The sequence below is a fragment of the Manis pentadactyla genome, chromosome 4 (genome assembly GCF_030020395.1).
Source record: "Manis pentadactyla isolate mManPen7 chromosome 4, mManPen7.hap1, whole genome shotgun sequence".
NCBI classification, from domain to species: domain Eukaryota; kingdom Metazoa; phylum Chordata; class Mammalia; order Pholidota; family Manidae; genus Manis; species Manis pentadactyla.
The window spans coordinates 148,144,871-148,159,729 of NC_080022.1; the positions used below are offsets into that span (position 1 = coordinate 148,144,871).

The 14,859-nt window shown below is 43.2% G+C and overlaps 1 protein-coding gene across 1 annotated transcript; it reads left to right on the forward strand.

Annotated features, from left to right (window-relative positions):
* Window positions 1–11,561: 11,561 nt before the first annotated feature.
* LOC130683484 (leucine-rich repeat-containing protein 37A-like) lies at window positions 11,562–13,025 on the forward strand. Its single transcript, XM_057501173.1, has 2 exons — window positions 11,562–11,792; window positions 12,237–13,025. Exons 1-2 carry the CDS (start codon window positions 11,679–11,681, stop codon window positions 12,738–12,740), a joined length of 618 nt encoding a protein of 205 aa, XP_057357156.1. The 5' UTR covers window positions 11,562–11,678; the 3' UTR covers window positions 12,741–13,025.
* Window positions 13,026–14,859: the final 1,834 nt, after the last annotated feature.

Sequence of the window (14,859 nt, forward strand, 5' to 3'; positions counted from 1 at the left end):
GGCATAGGATGTTTGGGCTGATGAGGAATTCTCAGGAGGTTGATGGAGGACCAGCGCTCATGGAGGAAAAAATTTTGTCCATTAATCAACCATGAGGCCAGAGGTGGCCTGGAGTAAGGGATCCAGGGGTGTCTGTTACTGAACATGTCCGCGGCAGCCAGGGGAGATGGGAGCTGCATAGCATGGGGAAGGCATAGGGCCCCGGAAGTCCGGGTTCTACTTCCAGCTCTGTCACAACTCACCATGTGACCTTGTTAAGGTGTTTAACCCCCAAAGGCTCTGTGACTACTCTTTCTAGACCACTGCTCTTCAGACTACAGGTTGTAACCTGTTAGTCTGCGAAGAGGTAATGGTACAGGTTGATGTGGGCTGAGGGAATTACCTGCAGAGTAGTTAAATTTTTATAATTTAACAAAATTAGAATGGAAGAGAGTTATGAATGGGTCAGGAACTCATTCTAGTTAGCAGGGATCAGTATTATAAAAACAAAATAAGAGAAAATTCCAGAGCATATCACACATAAATCACTGGTTTGTGAAACGTGTTTTAGTTTTATGTGTATGTATGAGTATGCTAGGTGGCCATGGAATATGTATTTCTTTCTTTGGGTCAAGTTAAAAAAAGATTTGAAAATCAAACTTTTTGGATTCTGCACCTCATTGATAAAAAAATTTTAAATAGTGGAGAAACATGTACTAAGTTTTTCTCTGTAATAGCCAAGGATTGCTAACAATCCAAATATCCATGTAATGGAAAACCACACAACAGTTAAATAGCCAAACCTGAGCTCCATGTATCAATACAGATGAATCTAGAAAACATGTTAATGAAAAAGCAAGCTGCTAATAGGTATTGAATACCATTTATTTATATAAAAAATTTAAATATGCAAAAAGTAGATGTTGCTTAGGGAGAACATACATATATAGCAAATCTGTAACATCACACATGTAATAATAAACAAATTTTAAAATGTACTGTACTGGTTATCTCTGGGAGGATGAGGAGTGAGGTGGGGAGAGAAGTGTGCAGGGAGTTTCAGTTTGTACTGATGAGGCTTTAGTTCTGAGACTGGATGGTGGCTAAATGGAAGCATAAAATAGTTTTTCCTCACTTTATCATATGTTCATTTAATTTTTTTCCCGTTTTGAGATATAACTGACATACAGCATTACATTAGTTTAAGATATACACCATAATTATTTGATATGTGTATATACTGTGAAGTGATTACTCCATTAAGTTAAGATCCATCACCACACAGTTACAAGTTTTTTTTGTCATAGACCTTTTAGGATCTACTCTTTTAATAGCTGTCAAATACACATACAATATTATAAGCTAGTCACCATGCTGTACATTACATCCCCATTAATATATTGATATCTTTGTGTATGTCTAAAATTTTTATAATTTAACAAAATTAGAATGGAAGAGAGTTTTGAGCAGTCACCCCAAATATGTATATTTATCTTTTATATTAATTTTACATTCTATATATTGTTAAATGTTACAAAATCTGTATAAATTGGTAATTGTTAAACATTAAATTGTAAGTAAATATCAATAAAGCTTCATTTATTATTTTAGATACTTTTCTGTATCCCAGTAGATTGCTCTGGTCATTTCCGGGGGTGCTTGCAAATATGGACCTTAGTGAATGAGGCTGGGTAATTGATAGACTAGAAAATCCCAACATGGTCCAGTCCAAACACACCATTCACACAACTTAAAAAGAAATATGCCACCCTGGTGGTCAGCCTGCTGAGAAATAAATCTTTCCACCTAACTAAAAATCTGCCTGCATCCTCTGCTTAATCGCAGTCCCTGTGCTTCGGGCCACATGGCATTGTACCTTTCTGTATGGAGTGGCCAACTGCTGCACTTGGGAACCAAACCATAGTTTCTGGCAAAGAACAACTGGGTTCCTGTAATTGTATGTATAGGTGAAACATCTGACTGCATCATTATATGTTTTAGTATGATTGTGCCTGAGCATGGAACATCCCTATTATTTTATTACTTTCCACCAATTTCTGTTACATATTACAGTTAGGGAATTACACTTTTTAAAAATTACCTTCACTCTGCATGGATAAACAAATGGTGGTGTATTCATAATAGAATACTGCTCAGCAATAAAAAGGAAGGAACTATTGGTATACACAACAACATGTATAAACATTTACAGAGAACTCTAGACAATGTTAACTAATCTATAATGTCAGAAAGCAGGTCACTAGTTGCTTGGGGATGGGGGAGTAGGAAGGGGTGGAGGGAGGGAATCCCAGGGGGCACAAGGAAACTTTTGGGGTGCTGGAGATGTTCACTATCTGATTGTCATGATGGCTTCATGGATATATACATATGTCAAAAATGAGCAAATTGTACACTATGTTAATACCTCAATAAGTTGCTTAAAATCTTTCAAAATTACTATTGTAATTTTAGCTATTGTACATAATGTGGTGATAAACATAGGAGTGCTTATATCTTTTTGAATCGGTGATTTTGTTTTCTTTGGATAAATTCTTAGAAGTGGAATCACTGGGTGGAATGATATTTCTATTTTTAGTTTTTTGAGGAAACTCCATGCTGCTTTCCATAGTGGCTGCACCAATTTACATTCCCAGCAACAGTGTAGTGGGGTTCCCATTTCTCCACATCCTTGCCAGCACTTGTTATTTTTTGTCTTGGATAGTGGCTGTTGAATAGTGGCAGGAGGTGATATCTCAGTGTGGTTTTGAATTGTATTTCCCTGATGGTTGGTGATGTGGAGCAGATTTTCATGTGCCTGTTGGCCATCCTTATTTCTTCTTTGGAGAAATGTCTGTTCAGGTCCTCTGCCCATTTTTTAATCAGGTTATTTGTGTTTTTGATGTTGATTCATATGAGTTGATATATTGTGGATGTTAATCTCTTACTGGATAGATCATTTATGAATATTCTTCCATATTGTAGGTTGCTTTTTTGTTCTGCTGATGGTGACCTTTGGCTACAGAAGCTTTTTAGTTTGATGTAATCCCACTTGTTCATTTTTTGTTTCCCTTGCCTGAGGAGATGTGTCCAGGAAAAAAATTGCTCATGCTTATGTTCAAGAGATTTTTGGCTATGTTTTCTTCTAAGAGTTTTATTATGGTTTCATGTTATATATTTAGGTCTTTAATCCAATTTTGAGTTTACTTTTGTGTATGGATTTAATGATTCAATTTCATTTTGTTACATGTAGCATTTCAGTTCTCCTAACACCAGTTATTGAAAAAGCTGTCTCTTCCCCACTGTATATTCATTGGCTCCTTTATAGTATATTAATTGACCATATATGTGTGGGTTTACATCTGGGCTCTCTAGTCTGTTCCATTGATCTATGGGTCTGTATGTTTCCTTTATATGAAATGTCCAGAACAGCAGAACAGGCAAATCCATACAGACAGAAAGTAAATTAATAGTTGCCAGGTCCTAGCAGGAGGAGAAAAAGGGGAATAACAACTAATGGGTATGGTATTTCTTTTTAGGGGTGATGAAAATATCCTGGAATTAGGTAGTGGTGGTTACTGTATAATCTCATGATTATACTAAAAACCACTGGACTTGTATACTTTATAATAATGCATTTTATGTTATGTGGGTTGTATCTCAATTTTTAAAAAAGAACCATGCTGTAATAATTTATAGCGCACTGGTTGCCAGAGGGCCAAACATGTTGGTAGGTGGAGAAAAGGAAAGTGAAGACCCAGACTCTTCCAGGACAAAGTTGAGAGGGAGTCAGTGGTGAGGCTGGGAGCCCTGCTGTTTGTTCTGCTCTGGGAAGTCCCCTATTCCTTTTCTAGCCTGCTCTTCTGGTATGTTTAGTACCATTAACTTGTTTCATTTGCAACACTAGTTAATATTCAGTAAGATAATGTTATGAAGACAAAGAATGTGACTGTCACATGTCTGGTTAAGTACAGTACCTCAAACTTTGAGGAATTGAATATCTGCTTTGAAAATAAATTGGTGGTATTAAAACCTCTGAGATCACTGGTGGGCTCTGCGCAAGCAAGTTCCTTCACTTCCCCATCTTCCCCTGCCCACTTTCACGTGGGCCTGAACATCATGGAGAATGAAGAATGACTCTCAGGCAATATGCAGCCAAAACACTTCAGCCACGTTGGTTATACTTCCTCTGAAATTATCTTAGTTCTCTAACCACTCTTTCCTTGTAGCTCATCCATGGCAACAGTGTTTCCTCTCAAATATGAAGCCCTTGTATCAGTGTGTTTATTGCTAGTGAAATAAAAATATGGGGCCACTCTGCATTCTCCTTCTTCCTCCTCCTGTCTTTAGTTCAGTCTTTGCTTCATTAAGGTTGTGTCGGGAAAATGTGTGAGAACTGGCTCAACATCTCAGACCTGGGGACTCTACAGCAACTGGCTTTTCCACAAACTGCAATACAAATGGTTTTTGATTCACAATGAATATTTTGCACTAGAGATTATTTACATTTTGGCTCAGCTCCCTCATTTTACAGATAAAAGGTATGCTGACTCCTAGTCCATTGCCCTTTTGATGCTCAGAGGCTTATCTTTACAGAAGTGAAATGTGGCGACTGTTTTGATTAGCCTCAAAGACTGCCTTGGGAGCTGTGGGGCAGATCAAAGGTAGATTATTTCACAAAATAATGGAACATTTCTTTCCTGTTTTATTTTTCTTCAAATTTCTCTATACAGGTCCAAACAGATGGGCTATTTTTCCTTTCTATTTACTGAGACAGAGAAGAATTGAGGACTGAAGCATGTCATCACTGTATCATTTCGTCCTGACTGTACAAAATCCTAACAGCTTAGGTAAGAAAATGTCCAAAGCAGGCAGTGAAAATAAATTTAAAATAGGACAAACTCTGAAACTATCCATGTTAAAATACCAAGGCAGGAAGGGAAAACTGGTTCTTTGAAGGAAATTAGTCAAAGAAGTAAGCAGTGACCTAGACCCTATTCCATCCACTATGTTCAGAGTACTAGGGGATGGAGTAACCCCTTTCCCTTATTCATCTACATAGGTCCTTGAGCCATGAGAACATGACTCCCCATGGGAAGCTCCTATAAAATGAGAGATTTGACTATTCACATTCCCAGACTTTTGGATTTCACAGACCAGTAAAATGTCAAAAATATTAAGACCATGATAAGAATCTCAACTTTGTAGTTTAATGCCCAAGTATTAAAACAGCTATTCTCTATCAGCATCTCTTCATAAAACAATTTTTAGTATCAGAATTGAAGGAAGGGCATACTTGTAGGATAAGATGGAATCAATTTTATGAAATTGTTTTTCTTTTCTTAACATTTTAGGATTAAAATAAAGATCTTGAGAATTTATTTTCCCTTTTGTGTGTCCTCTGCAAAGTAGCTATTAGGACATTCCAAACCCCAGTGTTGGTGCCCTACTTATACCTGCTCTTGATTTTTTCAAATCTCTCTCCTTCTTACCCTGCCTCCCAACTTCCCACATTATCCCACCCCCACATGTACAGCACACACACACACTTCAACAGAGTCACATAGGAAAATCAAGGAATTTTTTTAAGGATTTCATGCTAGACTGTTAATGGCTTAATGAGTCAAAGATTGCATCTCTGGTGGACTTTTCTCACACAGTGTCAGGAAATTTAAATGTCTAAAGTTCAAAAGGAAAAGACTAATTGCTAGTGTTGGGGGAGCATTGTGTATTTTCCTCTGTCCTTGTCCCCACCGCAACAAAGAATTGAAGGGCAGAGACACAGTAGTGAAGCAGAGTAGAAGTTCTATTTAAAGTTACTTAAAGAGAGAAAAAAATGCAACAGGTGACTTGGAGAGGAGAGGAGTGCACTGAAAGGTTGGGAAAAAAGTTACGCACTCAGAAAGTGCAGACGACCTCAAAGAGAGGAGCCCCCTGAACAGTTGGGGGTTCCCCCTTCTAAGGATTTTTCAGGAATGTGACCACAGGCTGGGGGTGCAGACTTGTTAAGTGGTCCCTGCATATTTAAAATTAACTTAACTAAAGAAATTTACTGCTCTGATTTCTCCCTGTGATAACCGGGGTCTTGGTCTGGGAGCATATCAAACAAGACTGCCTGCCCTGACCGCAAGGTGGACTGAGTTTTTGTGTCTTTGCTAAAGAGTAAGTTAAGAATCTTACTTCTTAACTTCCTGCTTTTTACTGTTGTTTACAGCTGGGCTGCATGCTAAATAAGTTGCCCAGTTTGCAAATTACTTGATTAGAGCCGAAGAAAAAACAGCATATATGTGAAGTTAAAAGTTAAGCTGGGCCTGCGTCATTAACACAATAAGACATGGGCTATGCTGAGGTACCCTCCTTTATCTGGGGAATATTCAAACATTCCAGGCCAAGTTACTCCTGATTTTTGAGCTTTAACTGGTTAACTCGGGGTCTTTTTAGTGGGCTCTCCTGGCCTTATTCTCTTCCCACCCTGCTCATATCTATTTTCCTGCCTAACACAGGGACAGCGAATTCTCAGGGTGCGTGGAAGCCTTGATTTGTGTATCTTCCTATATCACTAGTTTATAAGATCTTTAAGTGTTTGAAGGAACTGTGTCTTTTCTCATTTCCAGAATCAAGCACAGTTCTTGGCATACAACAGGAAGAGATTGATAGTCTGTTGACTGGGTTAATGAATGAATAAATAAGGAAATGAAATTACTTTCTCCCAGTGAAGAAGCTGCCCGCTGGGAAGGAGACATGAACACTAATTTTTAAATGTTGAGTGCTGCTGGGAAGCTAGCCTGCAAGGTGAGTCACAGTGGAGCTGTTCTGGACAACTAGGAAGCGTTGGCCATCATGAACAACAGGCTGGCAGAAACCAGTGGGGACAGGTAAGAGCAAGGAGTGTCCTGGGGGTCTGGAGGCCAAGGAGACACATCCGGCTCAGCTCTGCTGGGGCTGGGCTCATTCAGGAGCTGTTTTCAGCCTCTTCAAGCCCAGCTTTAGAAATCTCAGCTCAGCTCCAACGAACAGCCATCTTCCAGGGATGTGGGAACCTGAAGCCTCAGGCCTTCCTCCTTATGTTTACAGTCTTAAAAGGGACTCACAAAAGTGGCCTATACATTGCATTGTTTCTTTACTAGTCTTGCTCTAGGGGTTTAACTGCCTAAAGGAGGAAAGGTTTAGGTAAGGCTTGATTTCCTGCTGATCTGTTCCTCATTTGGAAATAAAAATCTTGGAGATCCTAATTTTTCCCTGGAACTCTGAATGGCTGAACTCACAGCCTCTCCCAGTCCCTTCAAGAAAGGGGGACAAGGGGATTCTGAGTATGTGTCTGGCTTGGGGCTTCCTTCAGAGCAGAGTTGTCCATAGTGCCATGCATAGGGAAACCCACCCTTGAATGTCTGTTGATATGCAGATGTACTAAAGCCAGATGAGATATTCTGGAAATACTACAATTTTACCCACAGGCCCTAATCAGGTATTGATTGCAACCTGGGCAACTAATTAGCATGCAGGCCCAGCCATAAACAACATAGTAGAGGGCAGGAAGGATTATATCTTAAAAGATAAGATTGCATTTTAAAACCCAGGAAGTTAAGAAGTAATGTTCTTAACTCTTTAGCAAACAGATAGTGGCTCAGCCCACCTTAGGGGCTGGGCAGGAGTCTTGTCTGATATGCTCGCAGACCAAGACTCCAGCATCTCAGGGAGAAATCAGAGTAGTAAATTCCCTAAGTTAATTTTAAATATTCAGGAACCACTTAACAAGACTGCACCCCCAGCCTGTGGTCACATTCCTGAAAAATCCTTAAAAGGGGGAACCCCCAACCTTTCAGGGTCCTTGTGGGTAAAATTGTAATATTTCCAGAATCTCTCTCCTGGCTTTAGTACATCTGCGTATCAATAGGTGATGAGCAGTGGAAATAAATATGGCTTTAGTGTATTTTGCATATCCTCAGGGGTGGAGAGAATATCAATTGATAATTACCTGGGCAACCGAGGGTGTGTCTGAACCTGAGAGGTTAAGGAGAGGGGGCTGGCTGGCTTGCTGGCTTCTTTCGGAGTCGAGAAAGATGGCCCTGGAGTGCAGTTTGTAAGCAATAAATGGGTTTTAAACTTAATTTCTCCCTTTGACTGATTTTGGTTTTTAGAGGTATTTTGCCCTGGGATTTCCTTTCCCCGGACTTACAACAGCACTCCTCTCTCTGGGGTCGCCCACACTTTCTAAGTGCATAACTTTTAACTTTTTCAGCGCACCTCCCTCTGCAGTCGCCCGTACTTTCTATGTGTGTAGCCCTTAAACTTTCACTAGCCTTTCAGGGTGCCTCTCCTCCCTAAGGTCCCCTGCATATTTTCTCTAAGTAACTTCAAAAAAACTTTTACTCCGCTTCACTTCTGTGACTCTGCCCTTCAATTCTTTGTTGCGGTGGGGACAAGAACCGAGGAAAATACACAACGCTGCCCCAACACCTGGACAGCGTGCTGGCCTGGTGGGGGCAACCTTTGGCAGTTTCACACAGCTGCTTCTGGAGGATGGCTACTGACACCTTGTTGCTGCCAAAAAGCCCTTCACGGAGATCCTGTCCCCCAAGGGACGCTGCCAGCCTGTGTCACTCCATCACTCCATCTGTTTCTGTGGAGATGTTGCGCTGGTTCTGACGTTGCCCAGCTGAATCACCATGTTCCTCCGTGACCGCCAGGGTCGTCTTTGGCATTGCTGGTGGCACCCGCAATCCATTTTCCTCAGGATCCAGTTCACAGAGTGTTTGATGAGGACAGAGAGGACACTGAAGAAGGAGTCGGTGCAGCAGACGCCAATAAGGATGAAGACAAATTTGGCGAGGCAGTAGAGGTCTTGGCTTTCATACTGGGCATTCTGCCTGCTGACAGAGATCCCCAACGCCAATGATGCTGAATTCCACAAAGCAGTAGAGCGAGGCAAAGTAGCTCTACCCCGATAAAGGTGTACATGGCTGAGGCGCAGCAGACGCGGAGGAAAGTCACGCACAGGATCAGCAAGACGTAGAATACGTAGGGCTTCCTGCCAGCCAAATGATCCAACCTCGCACTTGCCTGGCGGGAGCTCCTGCGCAGGGGCGGGGGAAGCCGCGCAGCTCGTAGCGACTCCGTTTTCAGCGTGGCTGAGGTTGGCCAGGCGCTCCTCCCAGCGCTGCTCTGCCTGGCGCGCGTGCCATACCCATTAAGGTGGCCAGGGCTGCAGCTACAGCCGCAACCCCGGCTGGCCGTGGCCAGGGCGCTGGGGACAACCCCGCGCCGGACAGCGGTGGCCGCGAGCTGACTGGCCCAGTCCACCCCCACCCCCACCTCCCCGGGACGCCCGATGGCTGTCTTACCCAGGGCCGCTGGGCCCTCCCCTGGGCCCTGCAGCTCACGGGGCCGCCTTGTAGACCGGCCCTGCCGCGCCAGCTCCTCCTCGATCCACTTTTTACGAGGCACGGGCGCACGTTACACAGGCGCAGTACTGCCTGAGCCTTGGCCGCGCATGCGCAGTGACTGAAGTATGGTGCCGGTACCTTTTGCGGTTGTCACTGGAAATGACAAAACCTTACGTGTGTGTGAGCTGAGCTCTGGAACCGCAATTCAGGTCTTGCGTGTGAGCTGGGCCAGGATAGACTGGGGGGATGGAGAAAGCCGCCCCTCTGGTGACCAGGACACCAGGAGTCCCGCCTTAGCTCTCACCCGCCTTGTAGTGTCCGCTGAGAGGAGTCTTTTTCTGGAGCGAGCCTCGGCAATTCACTGGCCTCGGCAGATTTTTGAGAGGAAGCTATCAACGGCACGTGTTGCCTTCTAGTGCTTCTCAAGTCCTAGGATTTCAGAGGAAAACACAATTGTTCATGAAATAAGTGTTTTGAGTTGCACGCTCTCCACAATTACCTGGGGAATACGAGGGGATGGGAGTTCTGTTTCCAGGACGGGGAATTTCATGTGCTGTACTTGACATGGGACCACCGCATAGCATTCTCTGTTCATAGTATTCTCCCAGTTTGGCCTTCCGTATTCAGTCCAAGCCTTCCCAAATGCTGCAGTGGCCTGTCCTGGTTTCTATGCCATCATCAAGTTTTATTCAGCAAGGGCTGCCCACGAGCCCAAAAGGCATGTGATCAGAAGCAGCTTTTTGAGAAATCTCCAGTGTTGGTGGGTCCAATTCCTAGCTCCACTGGGATGAAGTGGTGAGTTCAATTATTCATAGGCTAGAATTTGCACAGCACTCTGGTTTACAGAATGCTTTCAGCTCCATTGCTACACTGATCCTTTGGTTCTCCCTCCACCCTTTTTTTTAGATGAAGAAACTTGAACTCGGGATGGTTAAGTAAGTTACTTAAGGTTCATGACAATAACTGGAAACTAGAAGTCAAACTCAAATATACTGATGATACACCCCATGCCATTTTATGCTACTCCTTAAGAAATCTTCACAAGAGATGTCTTATGTTTACTATCATGTGGATTTAGAATGTGTGAGCTTGACAAACTCTTTCATCAGTTGTAACATAAAGGAAGCTTCATAGTCATAGTCATCACTCTCAAAGTGTGTATTCAGAACTGCCTTCAGTTTGCAGAAAACAGTTAAAAAGTTCTCTAATACATTGTAGAAATCTTATTCCATATTGTGCCGTCCAATTTCACTTGCCCAGAGCTCCAGAATTACATTTCATTATGCACCTCAATTCGACCACCAATTTCTTTATCAAGGACCATTTCAATTCCTTTAAATAAATGAGTGAGGCTTAGATTTTGCAAACCTTTCTCTTTATAATTGTATGATTCCATAAACCTTCTCTGATTGTTCTTGATTTGGCTATTTGCTACTGACCTGACTGCCTATTCTTACCCATATTCCTTTCCTCCTTGATTTAACCTTGATTAAATTTGATGACTCTCCTCAGATGTGACTCCACTTCTGTACCCTGTTGAACACCCCTTCAATACTGGCTCTATTCCCTGTGACTGCAATGATTACCTGTTAGACATTCTTTAATTTGAAGACTATGATCTGCTTGATTCTATCCTGTGACAGTTTCACATAGCCACTCAAATATTACAGATGGTATTGGAAAGATTACAAAACAATTACTTGGTATCAGTTATGATGCCAGACCCAGTGGCTTCCTTGGGAAACTGCACCACCTCCACCCTTACCCTTCTCTTAACCAACAGCCACTATCCCTGGACTGCCAGAAGCCAGGGCCACCCAGATGTGCAGCCCAAATCCTGTCTCTCTCAGTGGGATGGGGGATCTGGAGGGAGGTTTCTGTAGCCTTTGCTTGGGGAGGGGATGTTTGGACTCCATGATTCTGAGAAAGGACTTGCTCAGGTGGTGTGGAGCCGATCTCAGCCTGAGCCTAACGTGTCATAAATGAAGGGTGGAACTAGGCAGGGGAGGGGCACGCAGTTGCTAAGGATATGTGAGCATCAGAGAGCTGTCATAATGGTTCTGCTCTGGCTTAAGGGAGCTGCTCTGGTCCTCTGGCTCATTGTGCCCTGGAGTCTTTGCTGCCAGATCCTGGCTGCGTTTCTGGGCCCCGTGGCTTCTTGTGTTGCTACCATTGTGGCTGCTGGTCCAGGCAGCCCAGCCTCCGGGTTGGGCCCTGGATCCTGTGCAGCTGACCCCCAGACCCCCAGGGCCAACCGAGTCCTGGTCTTCAGATCCCTCCAATCTCCCTCTTGAATTTCCCCATCCACGTCAACAACTTATGCATCCTGTGGTTCCTTTCTGGTACACAGGTTCAGCTGGAGAGCTGCCCCCAGGACCAGATCTTTGGGACAAGCCTGACCAGCATGAAAGTCAGCCAGAGGTGATTCCGGTGGTAAGTTGAGACCAGAATCAGGTCCTAGATCTGCCTGCCTCCTTGACTAAAAACTGAGACTAAAACTATAAATGTAGATCAGGCTGAACACCAGTCATTTGAGATACTTGTTCCACCTCTAGGTAGTGATAGTTCAAAACCAACAAGGTTTATTGTTTCACTTCCAAACTTGAAGAAAGATCCAGCTCAGTATCGATGGCTTACCAAAGTTCTTATTGGAAGTCCAGGCTGATTTGCAAAGAAACATCTAAAACAACAATTGCAGGATGATTATTTAGCTCCCAATAGGGATGTTGTCTGTGCTAAGGAGAAGCTACCTGTAGAGTTTCTGGGTGGCCCACATCAACCTCCAGAGGCCCCTGTGGAAGTTGAAGCTTTCTCCCAGAAAAGTGTCCCCATTCATCATGGACAGAAAGTTGAGGAGGCTGAATCTTTTCTCCCCAGGTGGATTCCCAGGATCAGCATCCAGAGTCCCCTGAAGAGCTAGAACCACTTCCATTGAAGCAGGAGGTTTCGTCTCAGCCTCCAGAGCCCCCGGAGTTGGATGAGAACTACAAAGACCTGCAGGCGGCCCTGGCTGAGCCTTCCTTCACTCCTGAAGAGGCTGAGCCTCCAGTCCAGGAGGAAGCCCCAGCTCCATCTCCAGCGCACCCTCAGGGGACACTTCCACATCCCGGGCAGGTTCCCAGTCAGCGTCCAAACCTGACTCAGGTCACAGCTGCACCTGGGGACCTGGACATTTCCGTACCTCGGCAGCCAGAGCCATCTGAGACAGGTTTTCCATCACTGACTCAGAATTCAGTGGTGACCACCACAAACAACATATGTGAGCTCTGTAGCTGCACAGACGAGACGCTGGCATGTGCTGGTCTCAGCCCAGAGCAGAAGCTCCAGAGTGTGCCCGTGCCAGAGCCCAACGCTCACAATGGCACCTTCATGATCTTGTAAGAACCGCCTCTCTTCATTTGTTCTCTGCATCTTGCCTGACCTGGCAGCATTTTCCTCAAGGACTTCCTGGCCCCTCATTTCCATACCCTGTGTTGACTGATTTTGTTTTTATCTTTTGTTAATTATTCCTTGTCTTCCTTTTCCTTCTTAATATTGTTCTCCCTTCTTCATTCTTTTACTTGTAATTGCCCTTATTCTTTTTCCTTACCCACTTTTTTTAGTTCTGTCATTTAAGTCTTTAACCTCTATTCTACCATTTTCCTATCATTTTTAATCCATCTTCTTTATAGTAACATGTCCCTATCCTCCTTTCACTGGTTAAGAGTAAAGATTCTGGAGCTAGACTGCCTGGTTTGAACCCAGGTCTGTCATTTATTAGCTTTGTGACTCAATTTCCTAATCTGTAAAGTGGGGATTATGGTAGTTACCATCCCATAAGATAGTTGTGAGATTTAGATGCGTTAATACACGTAAAGCCCTTCAATATGTGCCTAGTGTATATATCAGTGTTAACTGTTATTATTTGGTCCCTCAGTTGTGCCCCAAACTTTTTCCTTGGCTTTTTATTTATAGCACCCATTTTTTGCACAACCCAGGGCTAAGTACTGTGGGAGCCACAGATGTATAAACATTGTCTCCAGAACATGACAGTGATAGGTAGAAAGAAAGAATATGCATCAAAAGGGAGGTGATAATTAAGTACTAAAAGAGATACAGACTCTACTGTAATTCACCAGACCCTGTAATCACTGGGATTTGGAGCTCAGGGAAAGCCGCACTGGATAAGTGACAATTTTAGCTGGGACTTGAAGAGTAGCTATAATTGGTTAAATAGGGGGGAAAATGTTCAGTGTAGGCAAAGGAATGGCTGCAGGAATGATCAGGATTTATAGACCAGTCTGGCTATAAAGAACTGGTTACGACGCAATGAAAGATTTTGAAAAACCTTGACTATCAGCCATAGGGGTTTGAAAGTTGCAGTATGAGAGATGGAGAGCCATTGAAAGTTTTCAAGCAAGAGAGACAAATGATTAAAGCAAGGGGATTGTTTTAGATTCCATATGTAGAGTGACCTAGAGAGGAGAGCTTGATTCAGGGAGACCAAACAGGATGTACTAGCAAAGCCTAGGAGTGAAGTGAAAAGGGGCTGAATCAGAAGGGTAGCGCTGGGAGTAGAAAGAAAATCCTGAGAGCGCGACAAAGGAAGAGTCAGTAGGACTTCGTAAGTGACCGACTAGAGCTGGAGGGTGGGATGTGCAGGAAAAGAGGAAAATCAAATTTGACTCTAAAGTTTCTGTCCTGGGTGATGAGGAGAGTGATGGTGGTAGAACAGGGGGAAATACAGCAGCTGGGAAGGAGAGCCCGTTTGTGGGAGACGAGTTCAGTTGTAGGTGCCTTTTATTGGTGAGCGTAAGGCAGGCAGAAGGCTTCTGATTGAGTGGAAATTTCCACTAGGCAGAGGAGCAGACAGGTATCTGAGCTATTTCTGACTGCCGTGAAAAATAGGGAACTTGTTGCTGAGGGAAGAGAAGCTAAAGGGAAGGATTCAAACTCATTCAGAGAGTTAGTGGTTGAACGTCAAGCATTTAACAGCTTCTTTTAAGCACAGGTAATTTATGGATACATTCCCCGTGTTTAAAAAAAGAAAAAAGGCACAGAAGTATATAGGATAAAATGTGGAAATCCCACTCCACCCTGCCTACCGCCCATAAGATAACTCCTGTTACCATTTTGGTGTGTGTCCTCCCTTCCAGTCTCTTCCCTTTGCATTTCCTCCCAGTGAGATAATAGATTATTCCTTGCTCGGTGATTTGTGCGTTTCCCTATGCACTGTCTCTGAGAGATCTTTCCATATTAGTCCCTCTAAATTGTAATTGCCCTTCTCCTTCTAACAAATGGAGAGATCTCAACAGCGGGCACTGAGCCAAGTATTTCGTTTATAAAGAAATCATAGTGTTTCTTTATATTTATTGTCGATGATAAATTTTTGCCATTTTTTCTGTTTAGTTGTTTATCATTTTCTCTTTGGAAGGAGTCATTTGAGATACCTAGGTGATTTTAGGAAAAATACTTACTTTCAAGGTAATTAACTGGCATTATCTGCCCAAGAAGTTGGACA